Source organism: Eufriesea mexicana, unplaced genomic scaffold (genome assembly GCF_001483705.2).
Source record: "Eufriesea mexicana isolate 0111107269 unplaced genomic scaffold, ASM148370v2 scaffold4545, whole genome shotgun sequence".
Taxonomy (NCBI): Eukaryota; Metazoa; Arthropoda; class Insecta; order Hymenoptera; family Apidae; genus Eufriesea; species Eufriesea mexicana.
Window position 1 is genome coordinate 156555 of NW_016912511.1, and position 22156 is coordinate 178710.

General features: G+C 37.1%; 1 protein-coding gene across 1 annotated transcript in view; it reads right to left on the reverse strand.

The window, feature by feature from the left end:
• The window catches only part of LOC108551553 (probable G-protein coupled receptor 158), a 254840-nt gene that overhangs the window by 122963 nt on the left and 109721 nt on the right, over positions 1 to 22156 (reverse strand). Inside the window, exons 3-4 of the mRNA XM_017905767.1 lie at positions 7226 to 7349; positions 6310 to 6453 (exon numbers count right to left, since the gene is read on the reverse strand). Of these exons, the coding sequence (XP_017761256.1) occupies positions 6310 to 6453; positions 7226 to 7349 (268 nt within the window). The remainder of the gene's footprint in view (positions 1 to 6309; positions 6454 to 7225; positions 7350 to 22156) is intronic.

The window sequence follows — 22156 nt, forward strand, 5'->3', positions numbered from 1 at the left end:
TATGCAAGGCAATCTTTGGACGCTCGAATAATTTTCTGTCGATTAAGAATAGAGATTGTCGATAATCCACGCTCGAGTCCCGCCAGGGTAAAGTTTAATTCACTTTCGCCACGGGCGATTGAATCTGGATAGCGATCTATAATGAATTCTGGCACTACGGACGACGGTGATCCCGTTCCAAACTCAGCTGGCTGTTTTCGTGAAAAATTTCCCGGGAACAAGAAAAAGAACCACAACGGAACTCCATGGTTCGAGTGAAAAATCACTGAAATTCGCTATCCAGCATGGACCACCGCGTACTTACCGCGCAGCCTCATGCCAACAGTCTGTGGAAGACACGATATTTGTTGCTCTGGCACGCTGCCACAGAACTCTGCACATTCTCCATCCGAGGAGAAAAAATGGTAGTTTCGTGACTGTTCTTTTGTCTCTTTTTTTACTATCGTTATCCCCTCCACTCCAAAGTGAATCATGGTTTCGAGGAGCTGTGTAAATGAAATGACTTTTAGCACTTTCGAGCATAAAATTGTTACGATCTCGTCATTTTTTCCTTCAATTTCTGAAAAACATTCTTTTGTTAACCCTTTGAGCTTATTTTTAAGTCACTGCTCCTCGATCACTGCAATTTGTGAATTTTTAAACAAGGGATACGTAAGTCAACAACGGATAATGAAAAAAAATACCTGCTCTCTTTTCCAATTTTATTTCCGTCAGTGAGTTCAATAGAGGAAGTGATGAATTATTTCTCTGGACATTTTATCAATATTCTTTTTCTATCAAAATATTTTCAAAAAATTATTTCAAAATATCCCATCAGAATATCGATTCAACTAGAATTTTGTTTCATAACTAAATGTACCAGTATACGTAAAAATATAAAATAATAATTCTAATGACATTATAAAATTTTCCAACTAAAGAAAACTTTTTAAAAATTAAAAAAAAGAGTTCAAGATAACTTCCTAAAAATTAAAAACAATCTTACATGCAATTTTCTAAATTGCAGTACAACAGCTATCGAAGTTCTATCTTATTTTGTAGTTCAATAAGAACAAAAATTCTACACAACCTATTTACATCAATGTGTTCAATACAGAAAGTGATGAATTATTTTTCTGCATTTTTTTAAATTTCTTTTACTGTCAAAATATTAAAAAAGGAAATTACAGCGTACCCTATCAGAATGTATATTGAACTAGAATTATGTAATTATAAAATAATAATTCGAGTGCCATTATAAAATTTTCTAACCAAAGTAAGCTTCCTAAAAATTAAAAAATATTAGAGATACTTTACTAAAAATTAAAAACAAGGTTACATATAATTTTTTAAATTACAACACAGCAGCTATTGAATTTCTACCCTCTTTTATACATCAATGAGAAAAAAATTCCGCAGTTTCCGTTGTTTACAGTTTCTGATACATGGAACGTTAAATTCTGCATAATCTAAACTTCCTTTGAAGTCAAACCGAGATTTCTCTTTTCAGACTATTACAGGAGTCCACCGGAAGGACTAAACGCATCTGCATTTCGCTACAGCGGATAAGGATTAATAAATTCGACCCTGAAGGGGATAAGAGCGATACACCCGTAGCTGCAATTTCTAAACGAATATCTCACGAACCGATCGTTCCCCGACCACGTCACTCTAATTCATTTCTGCGTAGAATAACCAAAGAATCCGATTCGAAAGAACGCAGCGACCGTAAAATTTCGGAAAGAAAAATACGATGCATTTTAATCCATTCGCTTTTTCCCTTTACTCTTTCAACATTTTTCCCTAGTTGCAATCGAGAAAGGTGTACTATATATAACTCATCCCGGCTGTATAGTCCACTCTCTATAGGCCCAGTAAATGTTTGAAGAACGGTACAGTGTACACAAGAGAAATTTTTTCCCCTTTCTATCCGACGCATATAAAAATTTCTATCGAGGAAATCGAACGATTGAGCTCCTCTTGTCAATTGTTTCGATAGATATCAAAAGATCATTTTCCCCATTCCCTCGTTGTATTTCTCTGGCAATTAATGTGGTATTAATCACATTTTCTTTTTTTTTTCTTTGTCTTTTTCCCGTAAAAGAAATATCAAAAAAATAGCGGTAACGTTCGATGAGATTTTCGAGGAAGGCAGAAATGGCTGAGTGATCTGGTTTTGACGGCGGGAAACGATTGTTTGAAGCTTAACATGAACCTGACATCCGCCTGATTAGATAGTCATTCAAAGGTAAAGCTTGTGACAAGAATTGGGTCATTTTTTCCCTCGTCGTTTGTGACGTGCGACCGGTTCGTGACGGGTTAATGGAAAATATGAAAAGGAATAGAACCAGGCCGAGGTTTGTATCGCGAGGGGTATGAAGTAATTTTCGAAGCTCGCGTGATTTCGCTGTCACGGTGTGCAAGCTCGATCCCGCGATTGCCTTCGTATAATTTAAACATCGATAACGATCGACCACTGGACGTGGTTGAAAAGTTTCTCCTTGAAATCTCGTTTCGTAAGACGTTCTCGATAGAGACGTAAAATAAAAATTAATTATTCCACGGGAACGTATGATTTCGCCCGGTGCAACGCGAAAGTGCTGTTCTCGAGCTTTGGCTACCCCGAAACGTACGATTTGCAATTAGCCTCGTTTCGAAATTTTGAAAGGACTGTGTAATTACCATTCTCAGAGTTAATTTATTTAAAACAGCTACGAAATTATATTCGACTACGTCGCGTCACGAATTTTTCCGTACAATGTTCGAACAAAGTTTTTCCTTCGTTTCTGGAATTTTCATTGTTTCAATGAGAGTATAAATGTGGGATTTCGATGTTTAATATTTTCAGAAATATTCTCGGCAACTGGGTTAGGATATAAAGAAGAATTTTTTTTTAAATTCTTAATTGCCAATTAATTTTCCCTCTTTGGTTGCTCTTTTTTAAATTAACTCTTAATTATTGGAAAATTAATGAAAGCTTTTAGGAGGAAAAACAGTGGGAAAATTTTCAATTAATTCTTTAAGCTTCCACTGTTTACAGGATATGTAAGTTAGTTGGCATTTACCGAGGTTTAATTTAATACGAATTTTCTACGTTGCAATACTTTGTTATACGACGAAGAATTTTTCAGAAATAGTTAGATGTAGAAATTTTCGTTAACTGTACTTCAAATAACAGGACTATAATCTGTGCTATAAATACCGACATAGTTACCATAGTTTCGGTTGACCTTTTTACAGGGAAAATTAATTGGATGATGCTTAACGACGTCCTTTAAAAATATAAGCTGGTTCAAATAAAGTTTCGTAGATTTTTGTTTAACTATAGTATAAGGCCGTATGTGTTTGATTAAATATAGAGTGTTTGCCCTGATGTTCTGGTTTTGACTCTAACAGAAAGAATAAATGTGTTTGATTGAACATGGTGTGTTTGCCTTGATGATTTGTGGTAGTAGAAACTTAGACAACTTTGAGCCTTTATGTCCTTGGACTATTAGTGATTTATAGACTTTTCCTAGGGCTTAGTTCAAATGATATTAGAGTGATCTAAGTGTTTATGAATCATGGGACGCTGATAATAAAGAAGTAAAACGGACTCTCATTAACTTCCATTAGCTCGGTGTTTTTGAATAATTATAAAGAATAAACAACCATTTTGAAAATACGTTCACCAAAAATATATAATTGATAGTATAATAAAGAAAAGAATTTTCCAAAAAGAAGAAAATATAGTAATAATTAATGTCCTTTATTTCAATTAGTTGCAAGAAATTATAACTGAACTACTCGAATCCCAACTTATCCAAAAATAGTACTTAACAGAACCTTCATTACTATGAATAAGGATTGAAAAAAGGAAGACAAATTGGAACTGGTGATGCCTATACTGCAAACTATAATTATTCCCACGAAACTACAAATGCACATCATACAGCATTAGGATATATATAGCAATAACACGCAGAAGTAGCATTTTCAATGCCAAAAACGCTGCACATTACGATTCACCGAGCCATCCAGGTAGAAATCCCTTCATTCTCTCATATCGCCCGCGGCAATGGCTGCGTTTATGTTTATCGTCGTGTGCAGCTCATTAGAATCAGCCATTTCTCCTGCAACCAAACGAGACTGTAGTTGCCATTTCTCCGCGGCGTAACATCGAGAGATTTAACTCTTTGGCGACTAGCAGGGGGACATTAATTCAAACGAAAGAGGCTCCTTTTGTGCGGATGCGTGTTCCATGATCATTTATTAGCAATTACGAGCTGCCCGTGGCAATTCCGTAGCCCAAAACGAACGCTATATCGCGTACAATCGCGATCGGTGATCCCTTTGTTCCCGCTGTGATACGGGACACAACACTCGTTGCTTCCTTTGATTCACTCACATTGAACTTTCTATTAGCCCCTGGTGAAATGAAATCGCCAGACACGCCCTTGGTACGAGCCATTCCGAACGATCCCGACACCTACTTCAACGCTGATGATCTGACTAGGCTGATTGTTAAGCGGATCGTAGCTGTACAGCGGCTGACTCTCGAAATTAGAGAATGCGAGAGGTGACGATTGGCGAGTGGGCTCGTGAACCAACCGGGACCTAATTTATGCTGAACCTAACTCAAAGGTAACCCGAGCATAGTCCAAAATGGCCCCGACCCCTAGCTCTTACGCGGAGAGCCTGCTCAGACTGATTGTCACGCGGGTAAAGGTCATGCAAGGACTGATTTGCTAGGTCCCTAGATTGGATGAAGAGAACAGGGGAGCTGGTGATTGGTACAATGTCGACAAAAAACTTGGAATCATAGCCTGTTTCATGGAATCCAGAAATTTGAGAAGAAAAGTACCCTAAGGATCTTGCTACCTCAGACAATTTTACAGTATACATCCCAGATTTATCTAAATGGAGAAAATTACTGTTGGTGCATGTGGAACTACTTTCAAATTAATTCTAGATGTGGTACAGATAAAACTGAGGAAGTGATTCCTAAATTTTTGATCAACAGTGTATGTGGGTTGTAATAAAGATAGGCTGTTTCGAATAATGAGGTTAGGTCTGGTAACCTTCTTACATCGGTTAACAGAGATGCTCCTCGACCAAACACCCTATTGGTACAGATACGTCTTCTGGCCTGACCTCCATTTCCTCCACGTCTAAGAGCCTTACCGATGATATTAGATATTAGCTGGTCTCGGATGAATCTTCCTTCTCCATTTTCTTTTTTCTCCTTTCGTTACTGCGGCACAGATTTCCTGAGCTCTAATTGAGATTTGGGCAACTCTAACTGCTAACTTTTTCCCCTCTCCAAGCTCCAGCAGTTTCCTACCAAACTGCCGAGCAAATACTGAGAGACACCTGGAGAGATCTAGAACTTGCGACGTCAAGAAAGAGTCAAGAAGGAAGGAGGAATTTTATTTCTTCGCAGTTTGTCTCCCTCGCGAGGCAGTTCCGGAGTTTTTCGAGCTTTTGATCAACAGAGAAAGCATCGTGACACGGTTTGCCGGTATTCAGAGGTGTTTAACCGGGCTAAGAACTCTCGAGGGACGAGGGGCCAATTTATTTTTGAAAAATGTCCAGTGACATGGAAGTAACGACGTGCTCACGTGTGCACGACTTTCACTCGCCACTGCACTACACCGACAGATTATCGATAAGAAAGTTGTTTAACTTGTCTAGTGCCACTGAAAAGTTCCAACGATTTTAACGCGACCGAAGATTTAGCATGGAGAGGACTATTTTTTAAAATGGCACACGTATCTAGCTCTTTAAAATCGTGTAAAATATTAACGAGAAAATTAGCCAATGTCTAAAGATCGAGAAGTCAATACGAAGAGGACAATTTTTGAACCCTTTAGGGAGTAAACGTTTCAAGACAGCCTTAAGACGATCTTCCACCTAACTCACTAGCGCCACCACGGTCCATATCTCCGACAAGTGCACCGTAAATATTGCGTACATAATTGAATTATTTTCTAGTTTTACTCATATAATCTTGGAACTTTCTTGTTACTACGCGTGTCATATTGTTTGCACGATATTATTGACAGAAATTTTTCGACTATACTTGCGAAGAATACTTAAAATGGCGCACATATATAGTTTCTTATAATTGTAAAAAATATTGAAGAGAATGTTAATGAGTGTTAGTTCTCAGGGGTTAGATCTCAAGTCATAGTTCTGAGTCTATATTCAGTATACTGTGTACTATATTCTGAATTATATGGTTTCAATCATTCGTTGACAGTTATTGCATGTTTGGCTGGCAGTTGGTTATATATAGGTTATATTATATATATATTATAAAGTTCTAGCTAATTTTATTAAAGGACGTACCATCATCAAGTTCTCGTACTCTTCCTCGATCACGGTGCCATTGTAGTAACGACTGGTGGATTTGGTGTCCGGATAGTAGAAGCCTCGTTTGCAGATACATCGGTAGCTTCCGCGACGAAATCCCAGTCCTGGAATGGCGATGCACTGCAATTGGAGACGGCAATTAAACGCTGACAAAGAAAACAGTTCATAAATGGCAATATTAGTAATTTGAATATAAAGTAGGATTCTGTACGAATGAAACGTTATTTCTAAATGGAACCTTATTGTAGAGATCAAGTGGACCTAATGGAAGCTACTTGTTGCTTGTTTCAAGAGAGTGAAATTTTTGAATTTCATTCCCATATTTCATTATTGAAACAGTAAAAGAAAGTATGAAAACAACATATTTTCTATCAACAGATTTTGATAAATTTACTAAGGGAATGGACTATCTTGCAGGATCAAAGCGATAATTAAAAATGAAATTAAAAAATATTTTACCAATAGGAAAATTATAAATTTCCAGAAACGATTAAGGTAGACTATATCCTCAAAAAAGAAATAGTCTTTTTTAGAACGATATTTTATGATTTACTAGTTTAACCAGTGATTCTCAACCTTTGGATTTCACGACACACAGAAACTAATTTCTAAAATCCTTTGACACACGAATATATTTCCCAATAAGTTTTGACAATTAAAAAGAAATATATTTTTTATCCACGTGACAAAGAGAGATAAATAGAATTTTAATTCATGCTAAACAATATAACTTTTCTTTAATTTAGTGATAACCAGTTAAATAATTCGTTATTGAATTTCGCAAAAATAATCACGATACATGGAAAAATTATTGCGATTTCACGCATCTGGTGTATCGCGAAACAATGGCTAAAAATCACGGAGTCATATAAAGGACTAAAAGTTCACTGACCTCAGTGGTCCGCTTTTTACACTTGTCACTGGCTGCGAAAATGTTCAGTTGAGTGGATCCTGGTGGCAGAGGGCACTGGTCTATGTCCAGCCTGCGTAGATCAATGTCTATACCACTCGTTCCTCTGAAACCAACAGTTGTCCACATGTACACATCGTGCAACAATTATTTTATTTCAACACAGATGTTCCGTTTCTCCGACAAAACGTGTCAAAATATGAGAAATATGTACGCAAATATTGTTACGTAGCGACGTCAATACTATTCGTTTAAGGTCACAGACAATCATTTTGTATCGTAATGTCGTTTGTGCAATGACACAGACGTATCTCGTTGTGACGACCACAGTTACAAATTTACTAATATTAGATGAACTCAAGGAGTCAAGAAGGTCCGAGGTCCAAGTGCTCGGTGAACCCTCAGCTTCCTATAAATAAAGTTCCCGACCTGTCCTAGTATCCCCACTTCTGACGTCTGGGTCTGCATATGTAAACTGCATATTTACATATGCAAATACTACAAGGAATAAAAATAAAATCTCACTGCATCTCACATTAACCCCAACGCCACTTCACACCCTATACCACCATACACCCTCCAGTTCCACCTCATTCAACCTCACTCCTCTGTAGCTACACTACTCGAGCTACACTCGTCAGCCACCACATAACGCCATCCCATCTCTTTACTTCCCAACCCACCCTTCAAAAATGGAAAAGGAAAAATATATTACACACGTAAGTATAGTTGTGCTTTTTACATACTAGACACGATGTTCCAATGCTTTAAGATAGTACTTGAGTCTAATACATAACACTAGAACTACAGATATTTAATGAGTACTTAAACATAGTAGGCATAGATAATAGTAATTTTATAAGGAAGATGAAAATAGGTAAATATATTAATTACAGCTCAATCTTGATACGAGTCGACGTTAATTTCTTTAAGTTTAGAGTGGTGACATATGTCAAATTGACTCTGTATCGCTACAATAGTGGTGACTTGAAGTCAAATTGACTCTCTATGAATAGTAGTGACTGGAACTCAAATTTACTTCCTATGAATAGTGGTCATTTGAAATCAAATTGACTCCCTATGAATAGTAGTGACTTGAAATCAAATTGACTCCCTATAAATAGTAGCGACTTAAAGTCAAATTGACTTCCTATGAATAGCAATGACTTGAAGTCAAATTGACTCCCTATGAATAGCAGTGACTTGACATCAAATTGACTCCGTGTTGTCAATAGTGAGATCTACTTAGGTATCTAATGGTATACTTACAAGCTCTAAGTATCTAAGGATACGTCAAATTGACGCCATGCCACTATTAGCAATACAGGGTCAATTTGAATTTAAATCACCATTATTGACAGCTAGACAATTTGACGTCAAGTCACCACTATTGACAGAGAGTCAATCTGATGTCACGTTACCACTAGTACTATGAAAATAATGGTCACCACTTGCAGATTAAAAGCAGGTATATGTTTTCAGTAATTACAGTAAAGAAAATTCTGAGACCAATCCTTTTAACTGCATTGATAATTTTAACGTTAAGAGGAAACCATAAACGCGGTAGAACTTAAGCCTGTAGAGTACTCCACTAATAGAAGAGTACCTAGAAGAGCATAGAAAACTAATAGGAGACTGATAGAAGTAGAGTACCTCTAGAGTACTTTGCTCAAGAGTCATCGATATTTCATTGCACTATCACGCTTAAAATTAATCCTTACACGTTTCAATTTTTGTTTACATTGTATATATTGTTGTAATTTATTGGCGCATTGAACGTACATTACAGAAAAGAAAAAAACACCAGCCTGCTAGTGCCTTATAGCCTTACTAAAGATTCCACTAGCGGGCCTAGGTCGAAACGCACCCCTCCCTTCCCTCACTCCTTTCGTCCTTCCCCCTACCAATTTTCTCGCTCCCTCTCTCTTCGATCAAACCAAGTCGGCTCACAGTCAAAGACCCCAGAGTAAAGGTTGTTTACATACCGCATAGACTACGACGCAATTAGGGTTAACCACTCTTAGACGTGCAAGAGCCCCGTCTCACTCGCGTTCTTCGTTATTAGATTAAGAGCTCTAACCTCTTACTCTACGATTTAAGTTCCAATGGCGCGTGCCATAATCAACAGCAACGTAAACATTCAGCCATTTCGAGAATAGCATTTGTAACTAAAGCATAAAGACACCGACGAAAATTAACCACGTGCCTGACTAATGAAAATAATCATTGAACCGTGCACAAACAGGACTAAATTACTATTTTTCTAGCTATGTAAATTACCAGTTTCCTCGACAAAATGAATGAGCAGATGTCTTCTCTGTGTCCAACGAAAACCTACAAACTGATTCCTCTAATATTGGTCATGGGCCACTCTAAAATCCACTATAAATTTTTCTTAGAACAGTGAAATAATTATAAGAATGTAAAATAAATATTACTAACCAAATTCTCCTTCGAAAACTGTCAAAGTTCCAATGGTACGTGGCATGTGGAACAGTGAACAGGATAATCAGTCACGTCTCGTACTAACGTGACGAAGAATAATACGCAACTGAGCCAGAAAAACATCTGCGAAATGAACCACCAGCTTGTCGATGTTTACGTTGGACCCTATCCACAAACCATACCCCCCACTACGTCATGCTTCGTTCGATTTCCTTATCATGAGTCTTGCGATATATTCTCCTTGCATGAGTAGAGGACTCGTATAAGTGACGAAAAGGGTCATAAAATAGGAAGTGAGGAAGCCTGGCTCGAAAACTAACTGCCAGGCTAATCCTTGAAATAACATTGACGATAGCTAGCTAATGCTATCCCGAGGACAATGACTATGCTTCATGCTAGTCTGGTGTGACCGTTGGAATGTTAAGAAGGAAACGAATGGAAAATACTCGACTATAGTTTACACACTATCATCTGACAGGGATATAATGATGGTACTCAACCCACCACAGGGATATAGTAGGAAGAAAAGGAGAGGAAGAACAACTATACTCTAATGAACCCGATTCGTATAGTACATCGCTATATGGTGTAACTAAATTATATATTAATAACTAAATTAAATTTTAGTATAACTAAAAACTTGTTGTTTCAAAAATTCAGAGTGGTAGTTCATAGTAATGTTCCACTTTCTTTGATTTACAAAATTTTCCTACCTTTCGGATAGTGGAACGTCGTCGTCGCTTCAGTTATTACGATTACTATCGTTATCACTGTCACTCTCGCTTATAATACGGTTTCTTATTCGTGACGTCGTGGTCTGCTCCCGTGAGCAGCTAAATAGGAACTGATTGGCATAACACAGGAGAAAGTTAAGTGACCGCAGGCGGAGCAAAACCAGCAGCACGTGTTTACATTCGTCTGTAGCGTAGCATGAACGGTATCGCGCCGCGAGATGACTCGTGTTTATGACCTTATGACAAGCAGTATAGGCATCCAAACTAAACATCACCGAGGAAGCGAGATGGATTTAGGAGAAACACGCGACGTGTATTTAAAAGATTTTAATCATTCTGTTATTTTATTTATTGGTAATATAAAATGTAAAGTGTTGCTCATGTGGGTAGCTATAAATTGACATCTCTTATTCAATTTCTGTTTCACTGTTCTGTGAAATTATATGGGCATGTTTCAACTACATCAGTGATAGATCTTTTGATACTATTACCGTTTTACTAATTTTGTATGATACGTTAAAATTTATGTTTCGTTGTGGAAACGAATGTTAACACGTTGATTGCCATGCACTTTTTTATATGGTGTTCTTAGGATATAATCATGAATTATCAAACAATATAGCAAAAAAGAAAATAAAATAAAATGGAGCAAATTATTAATGTCTTCTATTAAAAATTCTCTATCTATTCAGGTTGTTCAAATTTTCAAAAAATGGTTCGAATAAAACAAATATAAATTTAAAACGGTAGTAGAAAATGGAATCTCAAAAACAATAACAAAATGTTCCAGATTTCGAATAGCTTTCAAATCTTAAAAAAAAAAATATATAAATAATTAAATTATAGGATCCAGCGGATTCTCCTAACCAAAAAATATGTCCATCAATCATTCTTCCACAAATACTGTGCTATTGGCAGACGTCAATACATCATTCGCAAATGTCACTGACAATTAGTAGGACAAAATCAATCATCACATGTAACCATCCATAGATATGGTCTAATCCCCATCGAGGACTAGCTTTGTATCAAAATTTCATCCAAAATATCCCTCAGAGAAATCAAATAATGGCACATCGTTGTGTCATAAAATCCCTAGACAACATGGAAATCCATATACATGGCCTAATCTTCATCAGGAATTAATTTCATATTAAATTTTTATCCAAAGTGCCCTTTTGAGAACCCAATAAATGACACATTACTGTACCATTATGAAACTTGTTAGTAGTTATAAAATGTCACCCAGTATAATAAAATCGATCATCAAATGTCGAAATCTATGCACATGGTCTAATTTTCATCAGGAATTAATTTTGATATTCAATTTTTATCCGAAGTACCATTTTCTGGATTGTGAAAAGGTAAGGAACGAAATTCCATTGTTGTTCGTTCGCAATGGAGTGTAGATAGCCGGTAATAGGCTGAAAGTCATATTCCCGCGAGAACAAGATTATTCCCATCGAAATTCGTGCCCATGGCCGATATAATGGGCGTCGGTGTCAAACGCCGAAGTACGGGACGCGTATAGTTATCGATCGCTCCATCAATTTATTACGCAATAAAACCCATTTAGGGTCTCTTCCGTGCAGACAGTTCCTCCTAGTGCGACGATAACGTCCCTGACCTAGGCACCATTCTTGTCGAAGAATAAGAATCAATCACACGAACTTTTACATCTTTCAATAAATCTTACACAATCAATTAATTCTTGTCAGGAATCTATTATTAGGTACATAAATTAATATCCCTAACCTATCCAAAACCATAAGAAATTTTAACTTAAAATCGAGGAACTTTTTGCAAGAAAGGCCTACAGACTGGACATAAACTTTATTTACTAATTTACTAATTTTTTTACTAATGGTAAATAATTATAAAATATTTTTTATTTACTAATTAACTATTTACTAATTTAAACTTTGACATAAACATAAACTGGACAATAAACTTCATCTTCAATATAGAATAAGGTTATAATAAAGAATAAGCTGTAACAGTGGTTCTCAGCCTTGTTTTCTTGCACACTATCAATACGTCCATTATGTATTCAACGTCACTTTGTAAAATTTTGTAAATAGTATCCATTCGTGATAGTATATTCTACTATACATCATTCCAAAATCGCATATAATTTGGTTTAGCTCACGTATCACCATACTTGTGGCACCACAAGTTGAGAACTACTGATTTATAGAAATACTTAGAAATACTTTTCGAAATATTTAGAAAATTACCATTCTTCTAAAGAAGTCCTTCGTTGAGACTTCGATTTAGATAAAAACACATCATTGTACATTTGCTCACATTTACAATAAAAAGTAAATAGAAAACAAATGTACAGCTTGTTAAATAGTCACACATTTATACAGACTTATACAGATTTTGTAAATGATAGTAATAAAGAGTAATATTAAACTTCATCGTACATTTCCGATTAATTAAAAATTAACATACAGCATCTCGCAGGTATAAAAATTATCTTTGATAAACGAGAAGTTGAGCAACATGCTGGGAACTGCAGCAATTTATAGGTTAAGCTAACAAAATAATTAAATAAAGTTACGCACGAAACTCACTTGTCAGTAATTGGAACATTTGATCTCTCCTGAAATTTACTCGTTTTTGCTAATTATATTACATTTCGCGAAAGAGTTTGCCCCCCTTTCGAATTACGGTAAAAAGTTATTTGCGAAAATGCTTCGGTCCCTGCGTCGGAGTTTGACGATCAGCGGCACGGTGCTGCCACCTACGCCGAGCCCGGTGGCGCCATCTGCATATTTTTCTCCCGCTGGAGATTCAAATTCAAAGATAACCGTCGGTATGATAAAAAATGAAGGAGTAAACCGTGAATGAGCAGTATGCAGAGAGTGTCTGACGCTTTCAGGCTGACTAATAACGCTTTCGTCAAAGTCTCGTCTGTCTCTGTTGCAGCTGTAATGAATATTGCTGCACGCGCTGCATACAGTGGCTGCAACTCGCGTCTTGTCATTAGCGATACAGAGCACGTACTTCACAGAGAGAAGTAAATTGATCAACGCGCGTTTCGTGGTACTCGTCGCGCTACAACAGGTATTTTATTTGAACAGGTGCGCAATATCTACCGACTGCTACACGACTTAATTCTCCTAGAGATTCGAGCAACAAATTTTAAATTGGACTAAGCGTAGATAGCAATTGAATAACGACAAGATATTAACACGTGGGTAAAGTTGTTCAAACGAAACTATAAATTCGATATGCATCTAGATGTGTTGGAATTTCATATTATGTACACCATTCTGGACTTTCATTAGGTCTTTTGAAAAAGAATTGTAGTTTATTTTTATATTATTGATTTTTTCATTCTGAGATTAAATACCCAATTAATTTGTGAGGAAAGAAGGAAGTAATTTTTATGGTTACTTAAAATTTTTACCAAGTTGACTGGTAAATTGAATTTTTAAAGGAAAATCTAATAAGATGAATGACAAAATTGGTTAAAGTAATAATTAAAACATTTAATGTACATATATAAGTAAATAAAAATATCGAATTATTTATATTTTTATTACAGTGTTGAATATATTATTTTGGTACTTCCTTATAGCAATTATATTATTTTTAATTTATTTTACTCCAATGTAGATTATTTAATAATAATATTGCTTTATTTTCTTTGAATATGAGAAGTAATATTACATTATTTACTTTGTGTATGTTGTTATTCACATTGGTTTATATTATTATCTGCATTAATATGTACAATATTATATGCACAAATTTATAAATAACAATCTACATATTATTGTAGATGACAACGTAATATTAATCTAAACAGTAATTTAGGTAAAATAATTAATAAAAGCCTATCTCTTATAATAAAACGAAATAAAGTAAATGAAATAACATACTAACTAAGTGAAGGAACACAAGAATCCAAATTAAAGTATAATTTAACTCTAGGTTTACGAGCGCTATCTGTATACCTATTTCTAAGGACACCTGTCAAATTGACAGGTAAAGGAAAACACGTGCTCTTTTCTTTTAACGATTAGTTTAATTTAAAAATAATTATATATTATATTAACAGTCTTAATATAAGTTAACTAAATCTGTTACCATCGTATAATTGGAGCAACATTTCCAATTCGTCAAATTAACGGGTTCCGTAAATCTAGTGTTAAATAACAAGCAAAATAATCCTGCAATAACGTTTAAATCTTTTCCGTATCATCATATGGCAATTAGCTCAATTACCATTTCCAGAATGCAATTACTTCCCCAGAGTGAAAAAAAGGAAGAAAAATTAGTACAGCTTTCTGCTTGCTATGAACACAATACTCAATCCAGAGCCATTCGTTTAACCCAGGCGTAATCCTTGCTCGCTGGTGCAACACGTTGAATTTCCTCGTAGCTCGTGCTTGATCGCTGAATCTCGATTCATTTATGCAGAAAGAAAGGTAGCGACACTGGAGCCAATTATCGAAATTAGTCGAGTCGACACGGGGAAATTTTCATCGAAAGGAGAGAACGGGGGGACGGAACAGGGATAATCGAGCTTACGTGTGAAATTCGAACAGCGGCTGGTTAATTACCCGAGAAACGCTGAAATAATGCAACGATGGCGAATCGGGAGGAAAAGGAACGGAAATTGAAGAAAATTGCGGAAAATGCGAAAATAATCCCGGCGATAACGAACAAAGTGGGTAAAAGGAAAAAAAAGAAATCGTGGAAGTGATTTAAAAGGCTGAAAAAACTAGGACGACAATGGACACGGCAGGTGCAAAGGAAAAGGAGCGAAAGAAAATTTGGAAAATGCGAAAATAAAGTGAGGGCAGTGGATATGAATGATGAAATGAGTAAAAAATAGAAAAAGAAATTTGGAAAAATTTTAAAGTACGGTAACGTGAGGATAAAAGAAGAGAATTAAATCAGGCCAGAATTTTGGAAATGTTTACAAATATTTGTGCCATACAAATGTTTACGATGCACGGGAAAATAATGCAACAATAATGAACAAAGGGAGTAAAAGAGTAAACGAGCCAAAACGAAATATTGAAAATTCGCAGACAATGCGACAATACTTGGCAAATAACGTGAAAGAAGAGAAGATTTAGAGTATCAAAAAAGCGAAAATAATGCTATAACAGTAGTATAATAAAACACTATAAACGAGAATAAAAGAATAAAACCAGAAAAAAAGGTAAAGGAAATCAAAAACTACAGCAACTACATATGCTAACAAAATTAGAATGAAAAAACTAAGAGAAACTTTCAAAGGCAATAAAACTAAATAAAGCTATTTTATAATAAATAAAAAGCACAGAAAATAAAACAAAGTATAAATCATTAAAGATTATTATCAATATTAAAGCACAAAATTTAAAAAAGTATTAAATAAAGAACAAAGAGTAATAAATAAATATAAAATAATAATAATAAAATAAAAAATAATAATAATAAAATCAAACAGAAATTCCGGAAATACAAAAATAATCCAACAATCCAAAATAATGGAGGGAAAAGAGGAAATAAATGGGAAGAAAATTTTGAAAAGGCAGAAACAATGCGGAGACTGGAAAAGGGAAAGGAAAATAAAGAAAATCGAGAAAAATAGGAAGGGCCATCCGCGTTTACTATAATATCGGAGGCGGATACCTGGGCGATAATGTCAAAGCGATTCCATTAGAAAGAGGCTTGAACATTGCTGGAAGGCCTTTGGAGGCCTGGGACCACTACTAATGGATGCCCAGGGAAATAAATTGCCCCTTTGTGCTCCGTGGGCACCGCCATTTTGGGGGTGGGGGAATTCGAGTGGACATGGAAACGCGACTCCTCGATTCGAATAATCGGACAAATTTAACGATAAATATCAGTCATAGGGAATAATCATGTGCTCTAGTAAACAATACGTGCGATTTATTTACGAATAAAACGTACCTTCATTCTTTTCGAAATTCCAATATTTTTTACCAATATTTATGACCGCGGCGTAACTATGAGATATAGCGAGCAATTAATAGTTGTTGCTTGCAAATTTGGAAGTTTTCGCATCAACGTAGCATGATTGGTTTTGCCGTTAAAATCCGCTTTTCAATATCTCCAGCATCCCCTTTTAGAATTTAACAAGAACAAGGGTCATAACTTTAATGAAACTTTTAGCTCATGCGGCAGGCTACCTTCCCTTCACAAATTACTCCGATATCGGAGTAGACATTGAATAATATAACGAATCAACAACATTCTACTTTTCCTACTCTTTAAATCAATTATTAAATTATTATTATTCGATTATCATATATGGCATATCTATTTAAATTAAGTCTATGTTTACCATTAATTTACACCTGTATACAAAGGGTATACAAAAATTCGTAAATCATTATAATAATGGAAAGTCGATTATGCAAATTCTGATTGTAGGAATACAAAGCGTGTCACGTACTGAAAATATTTTTCTAGCAGTAAGTAAGAAATCGTACAATAATTAACAGGTAGAATTATTTAATTTCGATACCTCGGACACTGTTGCATTACCTTAAATTTAATATGTTAATTAATATCGATCTTCCAAATTTTACGAAATGGTGACCGAAACTCACTTCTCGAGTGCAAAGGGTTAAATATCGTTGCCTACACACACTACATCCCAACGTGCATTACAGCTCAACAGTCCTATTATCAACTACAAAACTCCAGCAACAGTATCAATGGAACCCGAGAAGGTGCAAGAAGATCCAGAAGGAAATTAAAAACCTTGATCGAGTCTAGGGAACACAGGACCGCTGTGGAAGAAAATAAATAATCTCGGTATTTGCTCGACTGTACCAGAGATAACTTGGCCATCCGGCTGCAATTAACAATTAATCAACCATCCCCGTGCTCGGTAGTTTCATTCAACGAAAGCGTCTAATCCTCGCGGCGAGCTCCTCCGCTTGCTCGTTGAAGTTAAATTCAGCGTGTTCGTGGAAGGTTTCCACGCGGAGGGAGAATAACAAAAGAGGATTGTTTGCGACGCGTCTGACGATAAAATATTCGCTGCGAGGCGAAGGATAATAAAAACGTGAATAGCTGGCCGAAGATGCACAGTGGTGCTCTCGTTTCGGATCCCGGCCAGCTCCTGTCACATTGCGGAAAAATAATAACTTGTTGTCGCGTGAAAGGAAGAAATTTGCCCACCTTCGGATCATCCTGGCGTCTAAAATTAAGTTGCATTATTACCTCGGCGATTTTTCGACGAGAAAATTTATTCTGCGGATTAACCGTCTCGGAAAGGGGTGACTCGTTCTACTGGGAGAATGCCAGCGCCTTCGTCTGACCAGTAACTGGCTTGTCTCACTTGCCTGGCGAATCTCAGTGGTCGATTAGGATAGTTGAAATTTCTTTGATTTTTGAAATATTATGATTGCCCGATTAATGGTTGACATGTACTACTTGTACGAATTGTCTTCTTTCTTTTATTGGTAATTTATTCGGTTTTCTTGCCAGATTAATAACTGACTAGATAGGCTTTTTATCAACAATTTATTTACGTTGTGGTTGTCAGGTAGCTAATTGATGTGTTCCGGTTGGCTGACTATTAATGGGTTTGCTCTACTTGTTGGTGGATGGAACTATTAGTTGATTTAGTTCCTTTCTTTAAAATAATAAGTCGTATTTTACTTAGTTTGTTAATAATAAGAAGTAAGTTACATTGCATGTCTGACCGATATTAGTCTTATTTCCCTTGAACAGAGAAATATAGATATATTTGACTGCCTTAAATAATTTTACTCTACTTGAATCTGGTTACAAATATATGTATCTTGTTTCCTCGTCTGATTCTTCAACAATCGAGTCATAGTGCAAACCTAACCAAACGTACTTTTAATTTTCATTTCACTTTACTTCCAAGAAGTTAATATAAACTATATAAATACTATAAACCCGACTATAGTTTAAAATTAATTTAAATTCAGCATGTCGAGTTATTCATCAATCTAGTTTACTGTAGTGGCAAACAACTGACTCATGCTACTCACCCGAACCAGTAACTGACCTATACTACCTATGTCATCATCGATCGACAAGTGACAGATACGTTTCACCTGTCAGCCCAATAAATAAGCCGGTTCACTATTCGCAGACCAGTTTCACTTGACCAGCTAACAGCTTACTTATTCTCCTTGCCTGATCAGTGACCAACAATAAGCTGCGCTACCTGTCCGCTTAATAACTCACTCCACTTGACCGACATGCAACAGATACAGTCCACTTGTCTGATTAATAACCGACCTATTTCACTCGTCTGACTATCGGCTGACCCGATTCACCGGGGCTGGCTGATAACTTACTTATTTTCTCGTGTCCTCTGTCTGACCAGCGACTTGCAGTCGATATATACCACTCGGCTGTCTAATAATCGACCTCTTTCGCCCATCTGACCAGCGGCCACTGACGACCCGTGATTTACAGGCACGGATCGCGACAACTCGTCATTGGAGAACCGTCTTGCCACGTGCGTCACGGCGGTATCTCGCGTCTTCGATTAACAATATTTTAAAAGTGACAATGGAAAGCGTCGCAGACGGTATCGGTCGTGAGATCGTAAATCGGATTGGTGCCGTCGAGGACACCGTTCGTCTCCCATTTCCATCACAATATAAATCAAACGGGGAAGATTTACGACCTCGCCGTCGCCACGTAAACACCGTCATTCTTTCCTTCGGCTTGCCTGTGACGATCCTTACGGGGGACTTCCGGTCCACGGATGCTAGGGACCATCGTCCTACGTCTGACGTGCACGATGAAAAATGTGATCGTTAACGTCGCATTAACCGAGTTACGTAGAAGTGCGGCTTTCAATAGCGCTGCAAAGCGCGACGAATTCGTGCACAAATCTCTCTCTCTTTTTCACTTTTGCAATTCTCGCTCTCCTTTTTTCCCCCTCCCTTCTCTCTCCTCTTTGTCCAACTTTCGCTCTCTTTCTCTCTCTTTATAATTCCCTTTCTAAACTTTTCAATCTCTCTGTTTCTCTCTCTCTGCAGATTCCTTCCTCTCTTCATTTGTCTCCCTTTTTACCTCTCCATCTTTCTTCTTTTTTCTGTCCATCTCGATCTCTTTTGTCCTCTATCTCTCTCTCTCTCTCTTCATTTGACACCACTTTCATCTGCACACGATTCTCTCTCTCTCTCTCTCTCCCTCTCTCTCTGTTTCTTTACCCTCCTCGTCCTTTTGATCTCCATCTCTCTGTCCCTACTCATCTTTCTCTCTTCTTTCCTCTTCATCTTTTTTTCTCTCTTCATTTGACTATCTTCTTGTCTCTCCATTTCTCTCACTTTCTACTGTCCATCTCTCTCTCTATATATATATACATATATATATGTTTCTTTATCGTTCCATTTCTCCTTATCTTTCTGCCTCTATTTATCTTTCTCTGTTTTTCTCCCCCAGCTGCCACTATTTTTATATCTATCTCTCTTCTTTTCCCTCTATACCACTTTCTTCCTTTATTTGTCTCTCTTTTCTCCACGTCGTCTCTCTCTGTCTCTCTGTCTACTCATCTTCCTGCCTTTTTTCCTGTTTATGTATATCTCTCTTTCTCTTTTCTTCTTTATCTCGTTGTCGCTCTTCTTCTTCCCATCTGTCTCTCCCTCTCTTTATCATTCTCTTTCTTCTTACTCTCCATCTCTCTCTATGTCTATTCGTCTCTTTTCCCTCGTATTTCCTTCTCTTTCTCGTGCTCGCTCTCCCTCTTCGTCTCTGTTTCCAAACAACCCCCTTGGGAAGTGTAACGAAGCGAATGCGTGGAATTACCAGAAAAGAGATGACGAGGAAGCTCAAGTGCACCTCGTATCGAACCACCTGTCACATTGTTTGGAACCGACATCATACGACTGGTCTTTTTTGGAAAAAGGAACACGGAAAATAAAAGAAAAGAGAGATAAAACTAATATCGTCGTGTAATGAAATATAAAATTACATTTGGATCTCCCAGCTATCGAAGAAACGACCACTGGTACGTTATTTGTGAATGGGACTCGTTGTCATCAATACACAGTACACTGACTGCATCGACCAAGTATGGAGACTGGTTCATGCTTGATTGGTTCTGGCATAATACAACATTTGTTTACGTCGAAAATTTAATAAACTGCTTCAATTAATAACACGTATAATTATACAAATTTATCATTCAATAATATTCGCTCGCTCACTATTGGTTCTAATTAATAATACGCGTCAAATTTGTTATTCAGAAGTGAAACACAATATTATGTTCATAAATCAATATATAATTTCAGCATTTCGCGATTTCAGTCGTAACTTCATAAGTATGGCTATAATTCTTAAACACTTTCATAAATATTGAAAATCAGCCTCGAAAATATTGGTACTGTTGAGAATTTCGGGAAGGAAATCCAAATGATTAACGTTCAGGGAAGTAACCGTATTCAGTTGTGCAGCAAATGGATGTATAAAGCTTGATATTTCTATCCTATTTTTCTTCCTTTCTTTTTTTTTCTTTTTTTTCGTTTTTTTTTTCTCTCGTGTACCTTTCGGTACACGTTGCTTCGCGAGGTGCTTGGTATCGGTTTCCGGGGATTACTGGGCGGAAAATCGGATCTGAGCGGGACCATGTTCGTAATTCCCGCGAACGAGGGATCGATGGAAGCGTCGAACTGCGGTGAACACGGTAAACCAGGGGTTACGGGGAGCCGAGCATCGAGTATGTTAATTCGCGCCGTCCAGGCAAACCGCCAATCGGTGTACGAACCGTTAAACTTCCACCGATAATGGCCAGGCCGGCACTTACGTGTAAGTGAAATGCGAGCAACGGAATTTGACGCGGTTTACGTTGCTGGCCCGCTTCGTCCCGATCGACCGTCAGCGCATCGTTCGTAGGTTTCCACTCTCGATGCAATTTGTCTTTGCGTTGCCACGTTCGCGGAGTAATTTTCCAATTATTATTCGCCGATTCCCGCTCAAAGAATTCGTTAAAGCACGCTGGTATTGATATTCCGCGCGAATTTCCAGGAAAAAGACGGTGAAAATTGGAATCCGATACGTGTTGAAAGTTGAAAGTCGGTGAGTTAAGAAGGGATTAAAACTCGTATTCGGGAGACCTGTCTGATTAAAATCGAGTTGTTTTCACTGTCACAGGGTGGGAAAGCGTGTTTGCGTTGTTTGGACACCGATTTTGTCTCGCAAGTTTCATGGGAGATCGAGAAACTCGAGTTTGGTTGAGTAAGTGCCTGACTAAGGGCTGACCCGTTTCACTTGTCTAGCGAAGTGTAATCCTATTTCACTTGTCTAACTAGGAAACTTATTTTGGGAACTTCATAAGGAATTACGCAGTTAGAATTTCCCGAACTAGAATGTTCTAATGACATTTGCCTCACTAAACAGTGGTCTATTTCATTTTCTTATGAGAGGGAGGATTCCATTTTACTCGTGCACCGAGAAGCACGTTGAAGCTTTGTTAAACTACGTAGAAATTGTTTCGTTTGAATTTATGCTATTGTCGATGTCCGACCAGAGGTAAGTTTGTACTCCTCTGCCATTTGCAAGGCAAGTAAAAGTTACGCTGCTTGTTTGGCTGACCCAGCACGTACCGGTACTACTTGTTCCTCGATGAAAAATACTGCTACGCTTGCCTGACTATAGATATTCTCATTTCCCTTGTCTATCGAATATTGAAAATATTGCTGTATCTTGTCTGACTGAAGATATTCCTACTCCACTGCTCCGTGAACAAAAAATACCGTCATGC